Source organism: Eulemur rufifrons, chromosome 5 (genome assembly GCF_041146395.1).
Source record: "Eulemur rufifrons isolate Redbay chromosome 5, OSU_ERuf_1, whole genome shotgun sequence".
NCBI classification, from domain to species: domain Eukaryota; kingdom Metazoa; phylum Chordata; class Mammalia; order Primates; family Lemuridae; genus Eulemur; species Eulemur rufifrons.
Genome location: NC_090987.1, coordinates 44,942,224 through 44,961,874, shown reverse-complemented (window position 1 = coordinate 44,961,874; position 19,651 = coordinate 44,942,224). Strand labels below are relative to the sequence as shown.

The window sequence follows — 19,651 nt, the reverse complement described above, 5'->3', positions numbered from 1 at the left end:
ACACACACATATGCACACATGCACAGAACACACACATTACGTATGAATAGATTCCTAAACACGGTATGGACACGGTTCTCTTTCAAACTGAGGCCACAGATTTCCATATGTGCTTGTCATTTCTGGCCTCCATGACATAACAAAGCACAAACACTGGAACACACACTGGCCCTGGCCCACACCGCCGCAGCCTGGCCCGCCCCAGTCCCCGTCCACGCGGCCAGCCGGCAGCCGACCCCCCCTCAGTCTCTTCCCCTGGTCAGGAAGTAGCCCATTTTGCTGTCTACTTCCAATTTAGCCCAGATGCAAAGAAAGTAGGGCAATGTCTTTGTATTTTCTAAACCAAACATGTCTTTTCAAATAAAAGAAAAATGTGCCAGGGAAGAATTTCGAAATTGAGGTCTGTTTTGATAGATTCAAGTAAAGCAGCAAAATGGTGAAGGTGACAGACATGTGCAACACATGGGGTCAAGAAGGAAAAAGGCACAACGAAAACCATATGCATAAAAAACCAGATCCACACTGAAAAGAAAAAATAAGCATGAATACTAACATTTTCAAGCCCCATGATTGTGGAGAGTGTAGAAACACCTATTTTTCATCTCTTTAAAATTACCTGGTCTGTTTCCCCTTTGTAATAACTTGATTGCATCCATCTGCCTTCTGTTCCACTTGGTTCACTCGGCCCCGGCCAATCCTGCCAGCCTGAAGCCGGCCTCAGTTTGCACGTCTCTCCAGTGTGGCCGTTGTGGACTGGCAGAGGGCCGTCCTCTACCCCTTCCCGCGCACGGCGGACCCTCTCCCACCTGCCAGCCAGCCAACCTTTCTGGGCCACCCACGTGGCAAGCCCAGTAGATTCCCGGGGCTTCCTGCTCTCGTCGGGTTGATGTTCTGTGAAGAAGTTGGGGGTGCAGACCCTTTTTGTCTTTTACCAGGGAAAGAAATTGCCAGACTCACAAGTTAGGGAAAAAGGTTATATGAATGTGATACAGTTCGGGGGGTGGGCTACAAAGGTCCCCTCACTCTCTTAGACCTGGGAACTAAGACTAGAGACAGAGTAAGGAGGGAGGCTCAGACGCAAACCTTTTTTGCCCAGGGAGAGTTTCTCAGCACCACTGATTGAAGTTCACCATGGCCGTCTCTGTTTATTCCCACAGAAGTAGGCACTGTTCCCCACTGGCATCTCTGTTTACAGATTCTTTTCGTTCCATATTTGCATCCAAGATTTGGGCCCCAAAGGCGTGAAAACACTGTGGGAAGGAGGAGGGGGAGAAGAAAGGTGCCAAACTCAAGGGCAATTTAAAAACAAAAAATACAGGCCAATCCCACTGGCTAGTAATTGGGGTGAGCCTAGGGGGATCACAGAAGCTAAGGAACCCTGGATTAGGAGGCTAGTTCTGGTGCTTTGCGGCCTTAGTCTTCCAATCTGAGAAGTTGGACTTTATCTCTCAAGATGCCTTTCAGCAAGGGGACCCGGCTCCCAACTGTTTATAACCTGGTAGGGATGTCACATGAATAACACATTGAACTTCTTTAGCTGTCTCTAAAATAAGCAGGAAATCTTGAATACTCTCAATATAAACCTCTTAAAACCGAGGTTTTGTTTTTCACCTGTTTGCTTAAGCTCTTAGCTATGCGATTGGCTGGTAGAAGGCCAACAGTGGTAGTGCTGAGAAAACATCATTGTCAGAACAAGCAATTTTTTTTAGAAAACTGTCTTTGACGTCTTCAGTGAGCTGTTACACACCAGTCGTAGCTCCAGAACCGCTCTGTTTGAGGCTCTGATAAACGGAGGGAACTAATATTTATGGCACACTTGTAAGGTGCTGGGCATTGTAACACTCCCAGAGAGAAGGATCATAGTTTTTGTATCACTCTCAACACTTGGATATAATGTACCTTTCAATATGTAAGAACCGAATAAACAGTTCATAAAAAGACTACTTGAAGAAAGTGCAATAAGCAGAACCTCCCCCATGCGCCAACGTCAATTTACACTCAGACTATTTAAAAATGTGAATAGATTAAGGCCCTCAGATTTGTTTCTGCTGTGCTAGTTCCCAGTGTCCATGAGGAAATCTGCATCATCATCAAGTTCATTCAGAAAGAGTGTCTGAAAGGAAGCCTTGTGCCCTGGGAATACAATCAACAGCAGTAGGAGTGGGACTGGTGAAAGATTAGGTTGGTTTCCTGCAAGATATGCTGAAATAATTTTTTATATTTAAACACACCCGTTCATACACATCCCACAAAATATTCTAATACCCTTCTGCCAAACTACTGCAGATTTATCTACTTTATTTTTTATTCTGATTGTATTTCCAGGAGGCAGGGAATAGCTACACTCAGAAGCTGTTTCATAGGTCATCTTGTTGGAGCTGACTTTAATAAGCATAGATTGTGTGACTTGATAGAGAATATTATCTAGAACTATCATAGAAATAGTTCTTAACATTCTTGAGGTAGTAACAATAGCATTCATATATAAGGCATAACTTGACAAAAGTATTTTCATACATAGCTGCTGGCTCTGTGCTTTACTCTTCTCATTTCTAATAATGAAAATAGCAATAATAACTTGCATAAGACAATCCAGTGAGGAAGTGGAGAAAGTTGTCTTATAAGTGCAAAGCCTATGATCGTACTGTCAACAAAGTCATTAACTTCAGTGTGAAAGCAACCAGAGCCTAGCTGAGATTCTGGCACTTTCCAAGCATTCAATAAATATTTGCAAATGAATGATGGAAAGAAGGAAGGGAGGAAGGAAGAAGGGAACGAAGGAAGAGGGAGGGGGGAAGGAAGGAAACCATTTGCTATTGATATTTGTAAAAAGGAGTCCTAGACATTGCTCCCTAAATTTGGGGTTCATGGAATAGTATGGATTTCACTATAATAGAATTTTCATCATTTTTTCTCTTTAAGCAACAACTTTGACCAACTTACAGCATTACTGGGACGAATGTGGTTTACATACTCATGACTGGCCGCTTTATCATGGTCAAGTTCATTAGGGAATGGGTTACAACAGAACTATACTAAGAATAATAGTGCCACCTAGTGACACTTCGAGTTATTGCTTCCCAAAATTGCACATGACAATCGTTACAACAAGATCCACTTAGACTAAGTACACAGTGTGATGTGTGCAATCTATTATCTTCACCATTTTTCTATCCAAGAAACCCTTTCTCAAAATTTTCATGTGATAAATTTTCACAACCTCATTCAGATTTCTCAGATTATATTTTTATGGAGTCTTTTACACCAATTTTTTCAGTAGTTTATATTTCACAGATTGTCTTTTTTATATTTTAAGACAGGAGTTTTGAGATGCAATGTTGACAGAATTACTACTTTTCAGGATAGACAATGTTAAATATACATATCGATTGTGAGACATTCTGATCAGGCTACAGGTACTCATTATTTAGTTAGGAAATCATAGGTTTAATGAGAAGCACCCTATCTTGGTCAGAAAGCTCAGAAGTTAGATGTCGTCTAGTCTGGTTACACATAGTTAAGTCAGGTAACTTCTGTAATTCAGTATTTTCATCTGTAAAATGGGATGACAATGCTTTCTTATCCGCTTCCTAAAGTTCTGAGGATGAAGCCCAGCAACAAATGCTTTTAAAACTGCTCTACAACAGTAAGAACCTAGTGGTGTTGTTTCCACAATAATTATCCTGAGAGCTCAGCTGCTTGGGCTCAGAAATGGCCTCATTGCTCACTCAATGTATATCAGGGATAATAAACACACCTATCTCAAAGGGCAGTCATGTAATGTGCTTAGTACATAGTAAATGCCCAGTACAAATTTTTAACTACATGATCACACACACACACACACACACACACACACACATTCACTGTGATGGCCATGGGATAAACTGTCAACATGGGAGATCATCACTATGTGGCTCTTCAAAAGAGAAAGATATTAAATAGACAGAGTCTTCATCATCATCATTGGTAATATTTATTAGACACCAAAGAGAAACAAGATCTTGGCCCAGGTGCCTTACAGTACTAGATTCCACAATGCTCTTTACAGATACAGTAGATGAAACAGAACAGTATGTGTCAGGTAAACATAAGGCATTCAAAAAACTACTAATTTTTTTGTTTTTAATATTCAAAACTTTTCTTCCCCCAATTTTTCAAATCTGGCTTTAGGTAGAGCTGTTGAGTAAACACACTTACAGTCATGCCAGAGACGGTAACAGAGCAGAGTCGGCGGGGAGGAAACAGGCAGGATCACGAGAGGTATTTTACGGCATCTCTCCCATTACCTGAGTCCAAGCTGCCCTCATTTCTTGCTAGGACAAGGCGATAACCTAAGTGATCTTCTCGCTTCTCGTCTTGCCTCTTCATTCTACACACAACAGTGATGTTGAGTTTTTTAAAACATAAATCATGTTTCTTCCCTGCCTGAAGCCCTGTGATTTCCCACTTGGACTCTGCAGCCAATACCATCCTCGTGCTGGAATCATCCTTGGCTCTCCCAGTTCTCCTGCCCCACATGCCTTAGGAAGAGCTGTCCCCTTCAGGTGGACAGCCTCGCTCTGATCTTCCTTTGGGAACCCCCTTCTTGTCATTCAGATCTTAGCTTAACATCACCTCTGAGGCCTTTCCTGCCCACCCTCTGCCACGCGTGCTGCTCTTCTCTACACAGGACTGATCTGACATCGCATGTGGATTGTCGCTCAGCCGAGAATGCAGCCCCGTGAGGCCAGTGTCCTTTTCTATCCAGCCCTCCAGCAATCCCTACACCTAGAATAGTGCCTGGAATAAAACAGGTGATTGATAAACAGTGCTTTAATAATGCTCAAGATTAACCCACTGTATTTTCCTTTTCTTAAACATACAGTGATTTTCTACTTGGTTTTTTGACACTTCATGGTGACTAAGCTTCTAAGTTGAAAACATACTTGTGGGGCCTTAGACAGGAGCTTCAGCTTTTCTAAACTTCAGCTCTATCAATAAAAATTAGGAACACCTTGTGGGTCATGAGGATTAGGTAATAAATGTGAAAGCTCATATGAGCTGCAATGCAATGTACTAGACCTCCAGAGTTGAGGTGTTCCCTCGTTTTAAAGATGATGAAAAGGAAGCCCAAACAAATTGATAGCAAATGAATAGATTTGCCTATTGCACCAGCTATAAAGCACAAATATTAAACAAATGCATTGATTTTAAGCAGGTAAGATACCGTTACAACACTTTTATGAGGGGGAATAGTTGTTGAACAATGTTGGGCAACTTCAATTAAATGGATTTGTTTCATTTTTTAGACTTTTTTTCTTAGTTCTCATATTGCTTGGCCTTGAGGATTTTAAATGAGTTTACAGCAGCCTTGTCTTTCTGTCCTTCCCTTCTGTCTATACTATGTGAACTGTCTTCAAACACACAACAGCATTATTTATAATCTTTTACCTTCTATTTTTTTTTTACCATGGATAGAATTTTCCAAAAGTCTTTTCAAATAGTCAATTGCTCCAAGATTATTTTAAATTTCAATAATGACTACAGCATCATGTTAGGATGCAATGGAAATGTCTTGACTCTTTTAAGCATTTGGGGCTTTGCATGGATCCTGCAGTACCATGAGCTCTGGAGTTAGGCACCCTGGTAGGAACTCTAACTTTCATTTACTAATAGTGACTACGATCAATTACTTAACTACTGTGAGCTCAGTTCCCCTACTTGAAATATAGGGTTAATAAAAATCTATTTCATAAGGTTGTTGGGAGGATTTACTGAAAATTGTACCCACATAACGTTCCATAACAACTACTCTTTTCTCCAGAATTTTGCCTCATCTTCTTAGAATCTTAGATTAATAAAATGTTTAATGTTTTCTCAGATACATCTATAGGTATCACTTAATAGTTTAAACATCTGACTTACCAGAAACAAACAAAAAAAAAGCCTAAATAGTTTTTAACTGCGTAACGATGTTAAAGTGTACCTAAAAGTTCTGAAGAACACTATCCCATATATTTGAAAAATCAATTTTGCCATGAAATCTGAATTATATGAAGTCGAAAACCTGAAAAAAGGACTACCCCCAACTACCACTCATTTGTTCAGCTTGCCATTACATTGCATTTGAGTCAGCATAATCTTTATTTCAAAATAGCATTTTTATTATATAAAAATGTAAAAATCCAGCAAAACCAGAAATATGGATGTATTTTCCTGGGCTTTCACATTTGTTGATTTTTATTCTCAATCTCTTTTTCAATACAATTTACAACCCCATCCCCATTTCCAGTCTGATTATACAAGTGCTAAGTGGCAGAAAGGTCTGGAATAAATACATCAAAAAAAGAAAAAGGCAAAGCTGTGAAACTAAGTCGCATGCAACAGGTTTTATGAGGGTGGGAGAAGTGTCTGAGAAATAAAAGAGTAAGACAATGTAATTGGAAGGTTCCAACTAGAGTTCTTTCAGTCATCTTTGTCTTTTGCTCCATGTTTAAGGATGCGCGTGAACTCGATGTAATTGAAATTCCCCTTTTTGTCAATGGGGGCTTCTCTGTACAGCTCATCCACTTCCTCATCTGTAAACCGATCTCCCATGGTTGTCAGCAGCTCTCTCAGGTAATCTTCCTGAATGGTGCCTGGGAAGCAACAGAAAGAAGGGAGCCATGAATACTTCCTGGCACTTTAATGGTTCATTTCTAAACCCATTTCAGAATATCCATATCTACACGAACAAAATAAATCAGCAAACTAAGGCAACATGTTATTAGATCATGTTTTCTAATTACTTTTAGAGTTCTTTTTAATATTAGATCAAATCATTTTAAAAGCTCAGAAACAGATTATATGCTTACAAAATTAACCTTAAGTATTGTCTAGAGGTTAAATAAATACAAAAACTCCAAACCTTCATTTCAGAAATATTTCAGAGAAGTGCTTCATATAGTCTGGAATGAGGCTAGACATAAAAAAACAAACGGCACTCACCTGTTGCTTCTTCATCAAAGCAAGCAAAAGCATTTCTGATGACATCTTCTGGATCTGTGCCATTTAACTTCTCACCAAACATGGTGAGGAACATGGTGAAATTGATGGGGCCTGGAGCCTCATTCATCATGGCATCCAGGTATGCGTCAGTGGGATTCTTCCCTGTAAGAATTTGAATTTTAACATTTAAGGACAAAGAACTAATTTCAATAAATAGTTACTTTGCCATGTTATGCTTTCCAACATATTTTTTAAATTTACATCACTTGAAACTAATTTTTCAATTGATTTTCATTCAGAGCATTTAAAAAAGACAATTTTGACAACTTAAAAAATCTTTGATAAAAATTATTCTAGGCTTAGGATGAATGTTGCGTACTCATTGATACTTTATGTCAACTTTCTCTTCATATTTTTCATTAAAAACTATGAACCAGGCAATGACACATTATAACATCTTGAATATTGATAACATTAAAGGTCCATCAGGAGAGTCAGTTCAATAGTAATTAAAAAAAACTAAATATTCATATTTCTAATTATGGTACAGTTGCCCATGAACTGGCATGCTTCACATATTTTATTTGTAAGTTGGCCATTTAAGTTAAAACTATTAGGTTGGTTTAGAATTGGGAGTTTATTTTGAACAATGTTAAATATTATTACAGCTATCACCAAATATGGCATTTCCTATGCCCAGAAAGCTCTCAAGAGGCCTTCTGAGATAAGGAGAATAATATTTGTAAATCCCACAAAAAGTGATTCATAACAAGCTGAATTACTATTTTTGGGAAAAGGCATATAAAGAAGATAAAAGTCTACCCAGAGAAGCAAGCATATCATGCAAATCTTCCTTGTCAATGAAGCCATCTCTGTTCTGATCAATCATGTTGAAGGCCTCTTTGAACTCCTGAATCTGTGACTGGTCAAACATGGCAAACACATTGGATGTTGCGCGCTGAGGGCGCTTCTTGATCTTGATCTTTGCCTTTTTGCTCGACATGGTGGCTATTTAATTCTGGAGTTAAAAAAAAAGAACATGGAAGAAAAAGGAATGCATAAAACATAAAGCAAAAGAGAATACATAACACCTAAAGTTAGTGAGTAAAGATATCTTAATATAGAATTATTACTTCAGTTGGATAGGAATAAATACACTATACTATACTATACTATAATTTTCAATGTAACAATTAAATGGCTTTGGGGAGGAAGCATAATTTTGAAAGAATTAAGAAACAGAACAGAAATTATTGATGTACTTTCCCCCTAAATTTCATGAGACCAATTTTTATTAAGTGAGAATTAACTTAAAATATATAACAATAGCTAGCATTCATGGAGTGCTTACTCTGTGCCAAGCACTGTTATAATGGCATGGGGCTCCCCCAAAAGAGAAAGGCTCCAAAGTTGATCTCTTATAAGGATTGTCCCATTTAATCTTCTCGATAACCTCTGCATAGGTACTCTTATTAATTTCCATTTTAACCAATATAACATAACCTCTCTAAGCCTCAGTTTTTTCATCAGTAAAATACACTAGCTACTTCAATGAGAGAACTAAATGAGATAGCATAAAGAGGCTAGTATAGTTAGCATACAGTCCATGTTCAAAAAGCTCTAATCTTTAAAAGTATCATCAAAACCTACTCTATCATCTTGCATCCCTTCTAGCTATACCTCCATTTCCCCATTTCCCTTGACAAAACTTTCAGAATAGTAGTCTCTATTTCTCTTCCTCCCAATCACTCCTTGATTGTAATAGAACTTCCATGGTAGCCTCCAGCATTATACTGAAAGCCATCAATAATTTTAATGTCAAATAGAATGGATACCTTTCATTCCATTTTTCATTTGCAGTCTTAAATGCTATCAGCTTTGGTGTTAGGAAGTCCCGAATTCAAATCTTAGCCCACCATTACTAGATATCTATCACCTCTGAAAGCCCATGGACCATAACATATCTGTGAGTTTAACACCTATCAGTGAGTTCTGTGAGTCCTAGCAAATTATCGAATTTGAGGGTGGTCTTGGGTCACCCAACCCTGAAATTGCATTGAGAAGTGGTCTTGGGGACTGTAGCAGCTACACAGTGGGAAAGCAGATGACTAGCACACCCAGTGGTTAGAAAGAGGATTTTGGACCTGAGTCTTCACGATTCCAGTCTTGGATTTTTTATACATATATTGTCTACTTCTCTTTCTTCAATCTAGCAAACAGCCCACAGAGTGTTTTGAAGCTGGGAAGAACACCAGCTGTACTGTCCCTCCTCTAACATTCCAACTCCTTCCCCTCCCAACATACATGTCCTGAATAAATGTTAATTTTCTTCTCTTTCCAGTAGCTTAGCTTGTTATTTTACCTTAGTTATATCCATGGTTAAATCAGAGACAGGATGTGGTCCACTACCAAGACACTTGGCTATGTTTTAATTCCTCACATGCCAAAACTGTTAAAGTTCATTCTCATAAAAATTCTATAAACTCTATTTCTTCAAGATATAATATGTAAGTCAGTAGGTCTGAAGGCAAGAATTAGTTTTTTTTCTTTTCTTTTTTCTCAGTATTTGTAATAGAGTCATTTAGAAAAACTTCCCAAAGAGTAAATCTTTATTTTTAAAAAATGATCAGTCCATTATATCATGCTAACTCCATGGCTAACCCAAATATATACTACTAATATATTTAAACACTTTTGAACCTTGGTCTGAGTTCTCCAAGAAGCTGTTGCCAAGATGGGACTATAACACACAGGATTTTATTAGGGTAAATCCCTGTGAGAAAGTAGAGGCAGCCCAATAAGGCTAGAAGAGCCATCAGATGGTGAGCAAGTCTGACCCCCAAGTGAGGAAAACAGGGAAAGCAAGTTGATGGAAGAGAACTAAGAGCAATTCACTAATTGACCCTAATCAAAATATGTTATAGAACAGATATAGGCTCAATGTAATAATACTGTAATTTTTAAGTTTTTTTTCCTCATACTTCATTTAAAAGCAGTGGCACACCTGTATACATATATGGTACATACAAAACCCATACGCACACTAAAATATCCGCTGAAAAGTGAGGCAAAGTTGTGCCAGAACAATCTGAAGGGGGCTCTGCCCACCTTTTCTCCTTACCTTCTGAAATAAGTCCCTTGGCTTTCTCCCCTTTCCCAAGTCCCACTCACTTTTCAACCCACCACAATCTGGCTTTCTCTTCTCCATTGCAACTGCCTTAATTGCCAAATCCAATCTAAATCTCCTTGGACCACTCTACTGCATCTGACACTATTTTATCCCTCTTTTCTTCAGAGACTCAGCCACGCTTGGCCTGGTGCCCGGTAACAGTAGAGATGAACTGTCCCAGGCAAAAAGCGCAAGGGTCTGCCCCCGAAGACCCCACACTCTAATGACTGAGACTGCTAAACACTACATTGGAAAGACTGGTTTATGTGCAAAGCTGTATTCCACTCACTCTCTCTCGGTTCTATTTCTATGATTGGTCTGCCTCCGTTTTCTTCTTTGACTTTCATCTCCACTCACTTAAATATTTCTGTTTCCCAATATTCTGGCAGTCCATGGTTTAAAGTTCTTTTCACTCTGCTTTCCTCAGATGATCTCATCAGCTCTCACTATCCTGAAAACACCTGCAACTCCCAAGTCTGCACCTCCAGGCCCAAGCCTTCCCTTAAGCTTCAGACTTAAATACCCATCTGGATGCCCCCAGACACCTTGTAATCAACATGCTGCCAACGGGAATCATCTTCCCCCTCCTGAACTTTCCCATCTTTCTGTTTTCTCTCGTCTACCCACTCACCAAACCAGAATCCTAGGAGTCATCCTGTACAAACCCTGTCCCTGATGAATCAAGCCCTGCCTCAGATTTGCTCATCTTCCTCATTCCTTTGCTACCTAAACTGCATCCTCATCCTCTTTTGTGTAAAGTATTTCCACAGCCTCTTCACTAGTCTCCTTGCCTCTTGGTTCCCTCAAGACAAGCCTTCCTATTCTAGCCAGAGGTGTCTATAACATGAATATGTCATCATTACACTTTTTAAAACCTTACTTTGGCTCTCCACTTCCTAAAGGATAAAGGTCTTTTTTTTTTTTTTTTTTTTGAGACAGAGTCTCACTCTGTTGCCTGGGCTAGAGTGCCGTGGCGTCAGCCTAGCTCACAGCAACCTCAAACTCCTGGGCTCAAGAGATCCTCCTGCCTCAGCCTCCCTCGTAGCTGGGGCTACAGGCATGCCTACCATGCCCGGCTAATTTTTTCTATATATATTTTTAGTTGTCCATATGATTTCTTTCTATTTTTAGTAGAGACGGGGTCTCGCTCTTGCTCAGGCTGGTGTCAAACTCCTGAGCTCAATCTGCCCACCTCGGCCTCCCAGAGTGCTAGGATTGTAGGCATGAACCACCGCACCTGGCCCCTAAAGTACAAGTTCTTTAAGCACACAGTTCTTCCTTTCCCTACTCTAGAATGACCTTCCCAGCCTAATCTCTAGCCATTCTCTTCTCTGCTTTGTACTTTTCCTTCAGCAACACCAAACTGCTTATGTCCCCAGGGCACCTTGAGTACCTCTGTTCTTGCTATATTTCCAGAACCAAATGCCCCGGTCCACTTCTCTGCCTTAGGACCAGAGAGAGAATTAACGGTCTACTCAACTTATAACTACTACCATTTACTGAGTGACTCGTGTGTTGGCACATTATGCGCATTAAATGAAACATGCCTGCCTAAGAAACGAAGAAGCTGAAGATCAAAGATATTAAATAACTTGCCCAAGGTCACCTAGTGGCAGAAAGAAGTAGGATTCAAATTCCAGTTGTTACAGGTTGTTTCTACCTACATATTTTCTACTTCCTACTAAAGGCTCTTCTAGTTATTTTGAGTTTAATACAAAATTTTTAAAAACTTTCAATGCTACCAATATAATCTAACACTGATTTCTGAGCAGCTACATTCCTCTAAACTCAAATGCTAGACAAACTGAGCTTTCAAATAAATTCAAACTATAGTGTAGAAACCAATGTACAGACTAGAACTGCACAGTAAGTAAAATGTGAAAGGCACTCCCTGGAATTGCGCAGTGTAGTAGCCCTGGTTAGGTTTAATCAAGCGGCATGATTTTCTATCACTCATGGTTTTTGTTCGAAAATGTTACCTAAGTCTATCAAATCGTTAATGTTTAACCTACAAGTGTTGGGGAAAAAAAACGAAAAGCCAACTAACCCTTCCCTTAAACTATAGTTATAGACAAAAAATGTCCATAGAGCATAGCACATAACGTAATGAATGGCAGTAAAAATACTTCTTGCTTCCTCTTCAACATTTTCACTCTATTATCGCTATTAATTTCTAACATAAAGTGAACTAAAAAATACTAGTAGTACTCATAGGGTTACATGAAGGGCAGGGATGAAGGCATACTGATACAGTTGTCCCCCCTTATCCAAGGGAGATATGTTCCAAGACCCCCAGTGGGTGCCCAAAACCGGGGATAGTACCAAACCCTATACAATCAGCCCTCCCTCCATATCTCCGGGTTCCACATCCCTGGATTCAACAAACAGAGGGTCCATAATATGGACCTTGGAAAAGAAACCAAAAAATAATTTTAAAAAACCCAATACAAAAAATAATGCAAATGAAAAATACAGTATAACAACTATATAGCATTTGCACTGTATTAATATTAGGTATTATAAGTAATCTAGAGAAGATTTAAAGTATATGGGAAGTTATGTGTAGGTTATATGCAAATACCATGCCATTTTATATCAGTGACTTGAGCATCTGGGGATTTTGGTATCTGTGAGGAGTCCTAGAACCAATCCTCTACAGATACTGTTTTCTCCTATACCTACATACCTAGGATAAAGTTTAAATTAGGCACAGTAAGAGATGAACTAATAATAAAATACAACAATTATAACAATATCCTGTAATAAAAGTTATGTGACTGTGGTTGGTCTCTCAAAATATTTCATTGTACAGTAATCACCTATTTTTGGACTGTGGCTGACTGTGGGTCACTGAAATGCATAAAGCAAAACCGTGGGCATGGGGGACTACTGTACTGTGTATTATAGGTGGCTGCGTTGTCAATATGGTTAGTTGATAATCCAAATGTCTGCAAAGTGACCCACAGTACTGATATGCAAATAAAAACATGGATACCATAATCATTAATAAGCAGAAATTGTCTGTGAACTTTATCGAAAGCCTGGGAAAGATGCTCAGAGAGCATACTCTGTCAGCCATCTATGACTTCCTCGACACTCCTTTGAGGCTTCTTCTTTTAAGTATCTTAAGTCAGCTAGTTGTCACCATATAGTAAATATGGTGCTCACAGCAGTTAATCCTCTGGTTTCAATCTTGGCTACACATTAGAATCACCTCAAAAGTTTAAAAAAACTGATGCATGGGTCCTCACTAGCCTAATGGAAACTGAGTATCTGGGAGTGGGGCCTAGGCATAAGTATTTTTTTAAAAAGGCACCAGGGGATTCCAACGCACAGTGAAGGTTGAAGGCATGTAGATCACTAAGTTAACCACTTAGATCACACTGGCTGTTTTTGCACCTAGGTCCCGTTAGTTTTTCAATGCTGGTCATGGTTTAATGGAGAGCTGGAGGCCTGGATTCTAATTCCAGTTCTGTCATTCACAAGTTGTATGATCTTTGGTGATTTTCGCTTTCTTGGGCCTCACTTTCTTGTCCATAACATAAAAGCGTCAAGTAGATCAGCAGTGACAACCTGGCAGCTACCAAAATACATGCAGTCTGCAGAGGTTCAGTTAGTTCCCCCAAGCATCCCTTTAAAATGCCTCTTTTGAAAATTGAATTAGTATGTCAACATTTAAAAAAACTGAACAGTTTATATAAAAATATAAATTTTAGACATCTTGAACAACCATACAATAAGGAACCACCTGATCGTCAGCATCCCAAAATTCCTGTAGATAATGAGTATTTAATGAGCAATGCCCTCTGCTCCCTACATCTCCTTGTGCCAGTTGGCATTTGTTTATGTTATCTGCCTGGCCCCTGAAAGCATTAGTCCCTGCTCCTTTGGCCATGGTGGCAGCCAGGTTCCTCACCAATTCTCATCCCCTTGTGGCAGTCCCCTCCAACAGTGAAAAGGGTTAACTTGTGTAACCAATAAGATATCATGAAATGCTGGTGTTTGACTTTGTCATAAGACATTGCAGCTTCTGCTCTGATCTCTCTTAGACCACTCAATCTACAGGAGCCAGCACACAGCATTATGGACAGGTCCACGTTGCAGGGAACCAAGGCTTCCTGCCAACAGTCAGCACTTACCTGCCCGCCATATGAGTCAGCCACCTTGGAGGCTGATCCTCCTTCAGATGACTGCAGCCCCAGCACACAACCTCATGAGAGACCCTGAGCCAGAACCACCCACCTAAGCTAATCTAGTCCTGACCCTGAAAAATTGTTCATTGCTTTTTTTTTTTTTGAGACAGAGTCTTGCTCTGTTGCTCGGGCTAGAGTGCCGTGGCATCAGCCTAGCTCACAGCAACCTCAAACTCCTGGGCTCAAGCAATCTTTCTGCCTCAGTCTCCTGAGTAGCTGGGACTACAGGCATGCGCCACCATGCCCGGCTAATTTTTTCTATATATTTTTAGTTATCCAGATAATTTCTTTCCATTTTTAGTAGAAATGGGGTCTTGCTCTTGTTCAGGCTGATCTCAAACTCTTGACCTCAAGTGATCCTCCCGCCTCAGCCTCCCAGAGTGCTAGGATTACAGGAGTGAGCCACCGCGCCCGGCCTTGTTCATTGCTTTTTAAGGTGCTAAGTTTTAGAGTAATTTGTTATATACCAATAGAAAACTAATAAAGCCAGTTTCCTTGACCTCTTTAATGTTAAAATAGGGCAATGCCTTTATTTCAGAATTTTAGAAAGCTCAAAGGGATCACAGTCGAGTTTGCATTGGATAGGGAATTTTCTATTTCTGGTTAGAAAATCTTAACTCCTTCTATTCAATTTCTGTCCAAGTTCTATAGGTTCCTCTTTTAACTGCAACACAGTCACCCTTCCTCAACATTCCCATCACCACTATCCTATTCCTCTGGATGAATTCCTCTGATGTGCTAGTTCTTCTTGCTTCCTAATTAGAGTTTCCCTCAAAGCTAAGTCCTTGAATGTCCTTATTTTAAAGTGCTGGTTGAAAAACTGGTAGCATAGAGGTTCCACTCAAAAATGAGGTAACTGGGGAGGGGTGTGGAGGGAGGAGCTGGTTTTGTGAGCAAAGGGATGATAAATAATTCAGAGTTTTTGCCAACTGATGCCCAGAGGACAGGATGCTTGGGGGTCTTAATTAGCAAGGCTAATCTGTGAGTAGTGACATAAGGTGAGACCCTGAGCGTGGAGGAACTCACACACAGAGTAATTCTTGGGTTAAAAGTAAAATCTAAGGTCATTTTTTGATTCAATCTCATCTTCACCAAGGTCTGTCAGAATCCTCAGAAATTTCTCATGGATTCCCACTGTCACTACTATAGTCAAGGCTCGTGTTTGTTCTAATTGGGAGGATCAAATAACTGCATATATAAGCAAGCTGAAAACACCAATCAGAAAGAAATTTTAGTATGTAATCAAGTTAAAATATGAAGTTAATCTCATATACTTAATGATATATAATTGCTTTTATGGTGCATATTTAGGCAAAGAAAAAAAAGCAGTCAGTTCCATAAATTGTTATAGCTTTTTCTTTTAGAGAGCCAAACTCAATTTTTTACAACTTCTCTTACCATGTAAGCTTCCCCCTAGTACTGTATATGCTGTGGTTTTTTTTTTTTTGTTTTGTTTTTTTTTTTTTTAAGATGAAGTCTCGCTCTATTGCCCAGGCTGGAGGGCAGTGACATAATCATAGCTCACTGCAGCCTTGAACTCCTGGCCTCAAGAGATCCTCTCATCTCAGCCTCCCAGTGTGCCTGGCTAATTTTTAACTTTTTTTTTATGGACTGGTATTGCTATGTTGCTGAGGCTGGTCTCAAACTTCTGGGCTCAACTGATCAATCCTCCCACTTCAGCCTCCTGAGTAGCTGGAATTACAGGCATGAGTCACTATGCCCAGCTATATATATTTTATACTTACCACATACATTATAATACTGCCACTTCTTTCTCTATTATGGGTTTTATGATCATCCCAGTTGGCAGTAAACTTTCCATCCTCTGAACTCCCATATCATTTTGTTTCACTGTAGTGAAATTTATATAGTGAAATGTACAAATCTTTTTTTTTTTTTTTGAGACAGAGTCTCGCTCTGTTGCCCGGGCTAGAGTGAGTGCCGTGGCGTCAGCCTAGCTCACAGCAACCTCAAACTCCTGGGCTTAAGCGATCCTCCTGCCTCAGCCTCCCGAGTAGCTGGGACTACAGGCATGCGCCACCATGCCCGGCTAATTTTTTCTATATATATTTTTAGTTGTCCATATAATTTCTTTCTATTTTTAGTAGAGACGGGGTCTCGCTCTTGCTCAGGCTGGTCTCGAACTCCTGACCTCGAGCTATCCACCCGCCTTGGCCTCCCAGAGTGCTAGGATTACAGGCGTGAGCCACCACGCCCGGCCACAAATCTTAATAAGTTTCTGGAAAACATACACCCATGTAACCATCACTCCAATCAAATTACAAATGTTAACATCCTGAAAGTTCCCTCCAAGTCAATCACCCTCTCCCATAAGCAACCACTGTTCAGATTTCTATCACTCTAGATTAGTGTCTGTCTTTGAACTTCTTATAAATGGAATTATACAGAATACACTCTTACATATATGCCTGACTTCCTTCACTCGGTACAATGTCTTTGAGATTTATTTCTCTTACCCGGTTAATCAGTGGTTCACTCGGTTAATCAGTGGTTCACTCGTTTTTATTGCTGAGTAGTAGTCACTGCCATGCAATTTACAAATACATTTTTATGGCCTTTTGTCTGTTCACCTTGGATTGCAGGGCTTAGAGTGCCTTGTACACGACAGGTGGTCAATAAATACTAGTTAAGTTTCACTCCTGTCACAAATAGAATTACGTATGTTCATTATGTGAGGTAGGTCCTGGATCTAAATTCCAAAATAAGGCTCTGCTCTAAGGTCTAGCCAGGGTCCAGGTCCTCTTCCCCAAGAGATTCCTAAGGAAACTTACCAGCTACCCCTTGATCCATATCTGGAAGGAGCAGTACTAACTAGGGACAATAATTGAGTACTAAAGATGTGCCAGGCACTGGTCTAAGTACTTCACATGTATTAACACATTTAATCCTTACAACATCTTATGATATGGGTAGTTATTATCCTCTTCTCTCAGATGAGAAAATTAGGGTGAAGAGAATAAACAACTTGCCACAGAGCTAGAAAATGGTGGAGCTTAGAGACAGGATCTGTACTCAGGAAACCTAGCTCCAGAGCTTGTACTACCAGCCCCTAATATCCTGCATACAGGCAGCTGAAATTCTCTACCATGAAAATGTGGATAGTCAGTTGGGGGTAACAAGCTATGCCACCACACAGCTAATGTGTCGAATGAGGAAGGAAGATCCCAATTAAAGGTGCTGTCAAACAGGTTATGATAAAACTCATCCCTAGACATCTGGAGTCTGAATCTTGGGAGAAAGGAAAAACTAGCCCCATTTAGGGGCTCTAAATCCTCTTATCTTTCCTAACCTTAGCAACCCTCACCTGGAGATCTGCCCTTAAGATGTTGCAGTTTATCTTATCCAAACTCAGTCTCATTAAAGCATAAATGACTATTGAGTCAGCCATCAAAGAAGTTGTTTCATTGAACAGAGCCTGAAAGCCAAAAGCTGTACACTTAGTTATCAAGTCCAGCAGGTAGACCACCTTGGGCAAATTACCTCACCTCTGTGGTTTTTTGTTTCCTCAGTTATAAAATGAAAGGGTTTCACAAGATAATCTACAAGGTCCTACTGAATTCTAAAATGCTATGGTTTTTCTTACCAAAAGACCATCCCATATCCATCTTTAAAAAAAGCTGCCAAACGAATCCTCTAAACACCCCTTTCTTCATAGTACTCCCTTCGTGAAGAATCCAAAACGATTCCCTAAGGCCTCTTACATGATCTTTTCTTTCTCGTCAAGTCTTCAAGATATCCATAAAAAGGCCCCACTTACCTACCCTTATTTCCAACTATTTTATTCGTTATAGTCCTGTTCCATTCAGGCTGGTCTCCCCTCTGTCTCCTTTCCACACGACACAATCCCCACCTTTTGAGCTTTTGCTCTTGTTACCACCTACCACAGATCTAGCCAAAAATACTATCAAATAAGTTCTCCCTCCAAAGGCTGAATCCAAAGCCCTGGGAAACCAAAGCCCTCAATGATGTCAGGATTCTTTTCCAAAGAAGCCTTTCCTGATTTCTGTTATTTATCCTTTCTTCAATCAACACGAATGAACTAAACCTTTATAAGCTACAGTGAGAGTTACAACTCCCATGGAAATCATTACATTTTTGCCCATACTAAGCATACACTCTAGTACCGGTTCGCTAATAGTCTCCTTGGACACCAGCAGGCCACAAAGCACCCAGCACAGCATGGGGCACGGAGCAGATACTCCTGCTCCACACGAATACTCTCTGTTGGCCCTAATCGACTTCTTGGGCGCGCGGCGGGGTCGCCGGGAGGTCCGAGGCACCAGGTGTGTTAAATCATCCAGGTGACGCAGGGCCGGCCCAGGCGCTGCCAGGGACCCCGCCACCTCTTCTGGCAGGGCGTCTCCCCAGCCCGGCTTCATCCGCCTGGAACTTCCCGGCGCCTCCACTTCCAAGCCAAGGCCTCACCGCTGTCACCCCTCCCTTCACCTCGGGCCCTGCGTCCACTTCTCGGGCAACCTGACAGATCCTGCCGCCGCCCGGACACAGGCACGCGGCGGGAGGGGACGCGGCGGGACGGATGTAGCCCGAGGGGCGTCGCGCGCGGGGCTGGGCGCCACTCACCAGGCGCCAAACACCAGAACCGGGACTGTCCTGCGCGAGACGACGAGCGACGGCGAAGAGCACTGGGCTGCGGCCGGACAGTGGCGGCGCCGGCACTTCCTGCCTGGAGAGGCGGAGCGGAAGGCGTACCGGAAGGCGCGGCGGGTCCAACTCGGAAGGGGGGTGCGGCTCGTGTCCCCGCCGGGACCGGCGGAGCCCGAGCGTCCGCGAGGAGCGGGGCTGCCTGGGCCGCGGGCGCGCAGCCGAGGCTTTGGTTGTCTCCTCCTTCCCTGCTTCGTTCAGACGCGGCGGTAAGCCCGCAGCCCGCCCTGCTCCCCGCGCCTTCCCGCGCCGGATCCCGCGGCCCTTCCGCATTCCTGGGCCGGCGGGGCGGGGCGGGGCGGGGCGGGGCGGGGCTGGGTGCTGGAATTCGGCCCATGGTAGCCACGGTTTGTGGGGGTCTCCTGGTGCCGGAAGCGGCCCACCCTGGGTTGCCAGATTTAGCAAATGAAAGTACGGTTCGCCTAAATTTGAATTCCAGATAAACAAGTAATTTTTTAGGGTATGTCCCAGGTAGTATTGGGAAAGTAGAGCTGCCGGCTTTACAAACCGTCTCTCCTTTAAACCGCACTCCCGCCTCAATTAAAACGTTTTACCTACTCCTTTCCTACCCTCTTAGGGTCTTAATCAGGCTACACAGCTTATGACTGTTTCATTGCTTTCCTTTAGGTTATAAAGA

General features: G+C 41.3%; 1 protein-coding gene across 2 annotated transcripts; it reads right to left on the bottom strand.

Moving 5' to 3' along the window:
- Nucleotides 1-6,097: 6,097 nt before the first annotated feature.
- On the bottom strand, nucleotides 6,098-19,222 carry LOC138383379 (myosin regulatory light chain 12B). Of its 2 annotated transcripts, XM_069468222.1 has the most exons (7): nucleotides 17,816-17,827; nucleotides 13,236-13,248; nucleotides 11,821-11,828; nucleotides 11,682-11,685; nucleotides 7,792-7,987; nucleotides 6,970-7,131; nucleotides 6,098-6,620 (listed from the first exon to the last, which is right to left on the bottom strand). In XM_069468222.1, the coding sequence occupies exons 5-7, from the start codon at nucleotides 7,970-7,972 to the stop codon at nucleotides 6,448-6,450; spliced, it is 516 nt and encodes a 171-aa protein (XP_069324323.1). In that variant the 5' UTR covers nucleotides 7,973-7,987; nucleotides 11,682-11,685; nucleotides 11,821-11,828; nucleotides 13,236-13,248; nucleotides 17,816-17,827; the 3' UTR covers nucleotides 6,098-6,447. The 2 variants fall into 2 exon arrangements, with proteins under 2 accessions (XP_069324323.1, XP_069324322.1); XM_069468221.1 differs by lacking the exons at nucleotides 11,682-11,685; nucleotides 11,821-11,828; nucleotides 13,236-13,248; nucleotides 17,816-17,827 and adding an exon at nucleotides 18,934-19,222.
- Nucleotides 19,223-19,651: the final 429 nt, after the last annotated feature.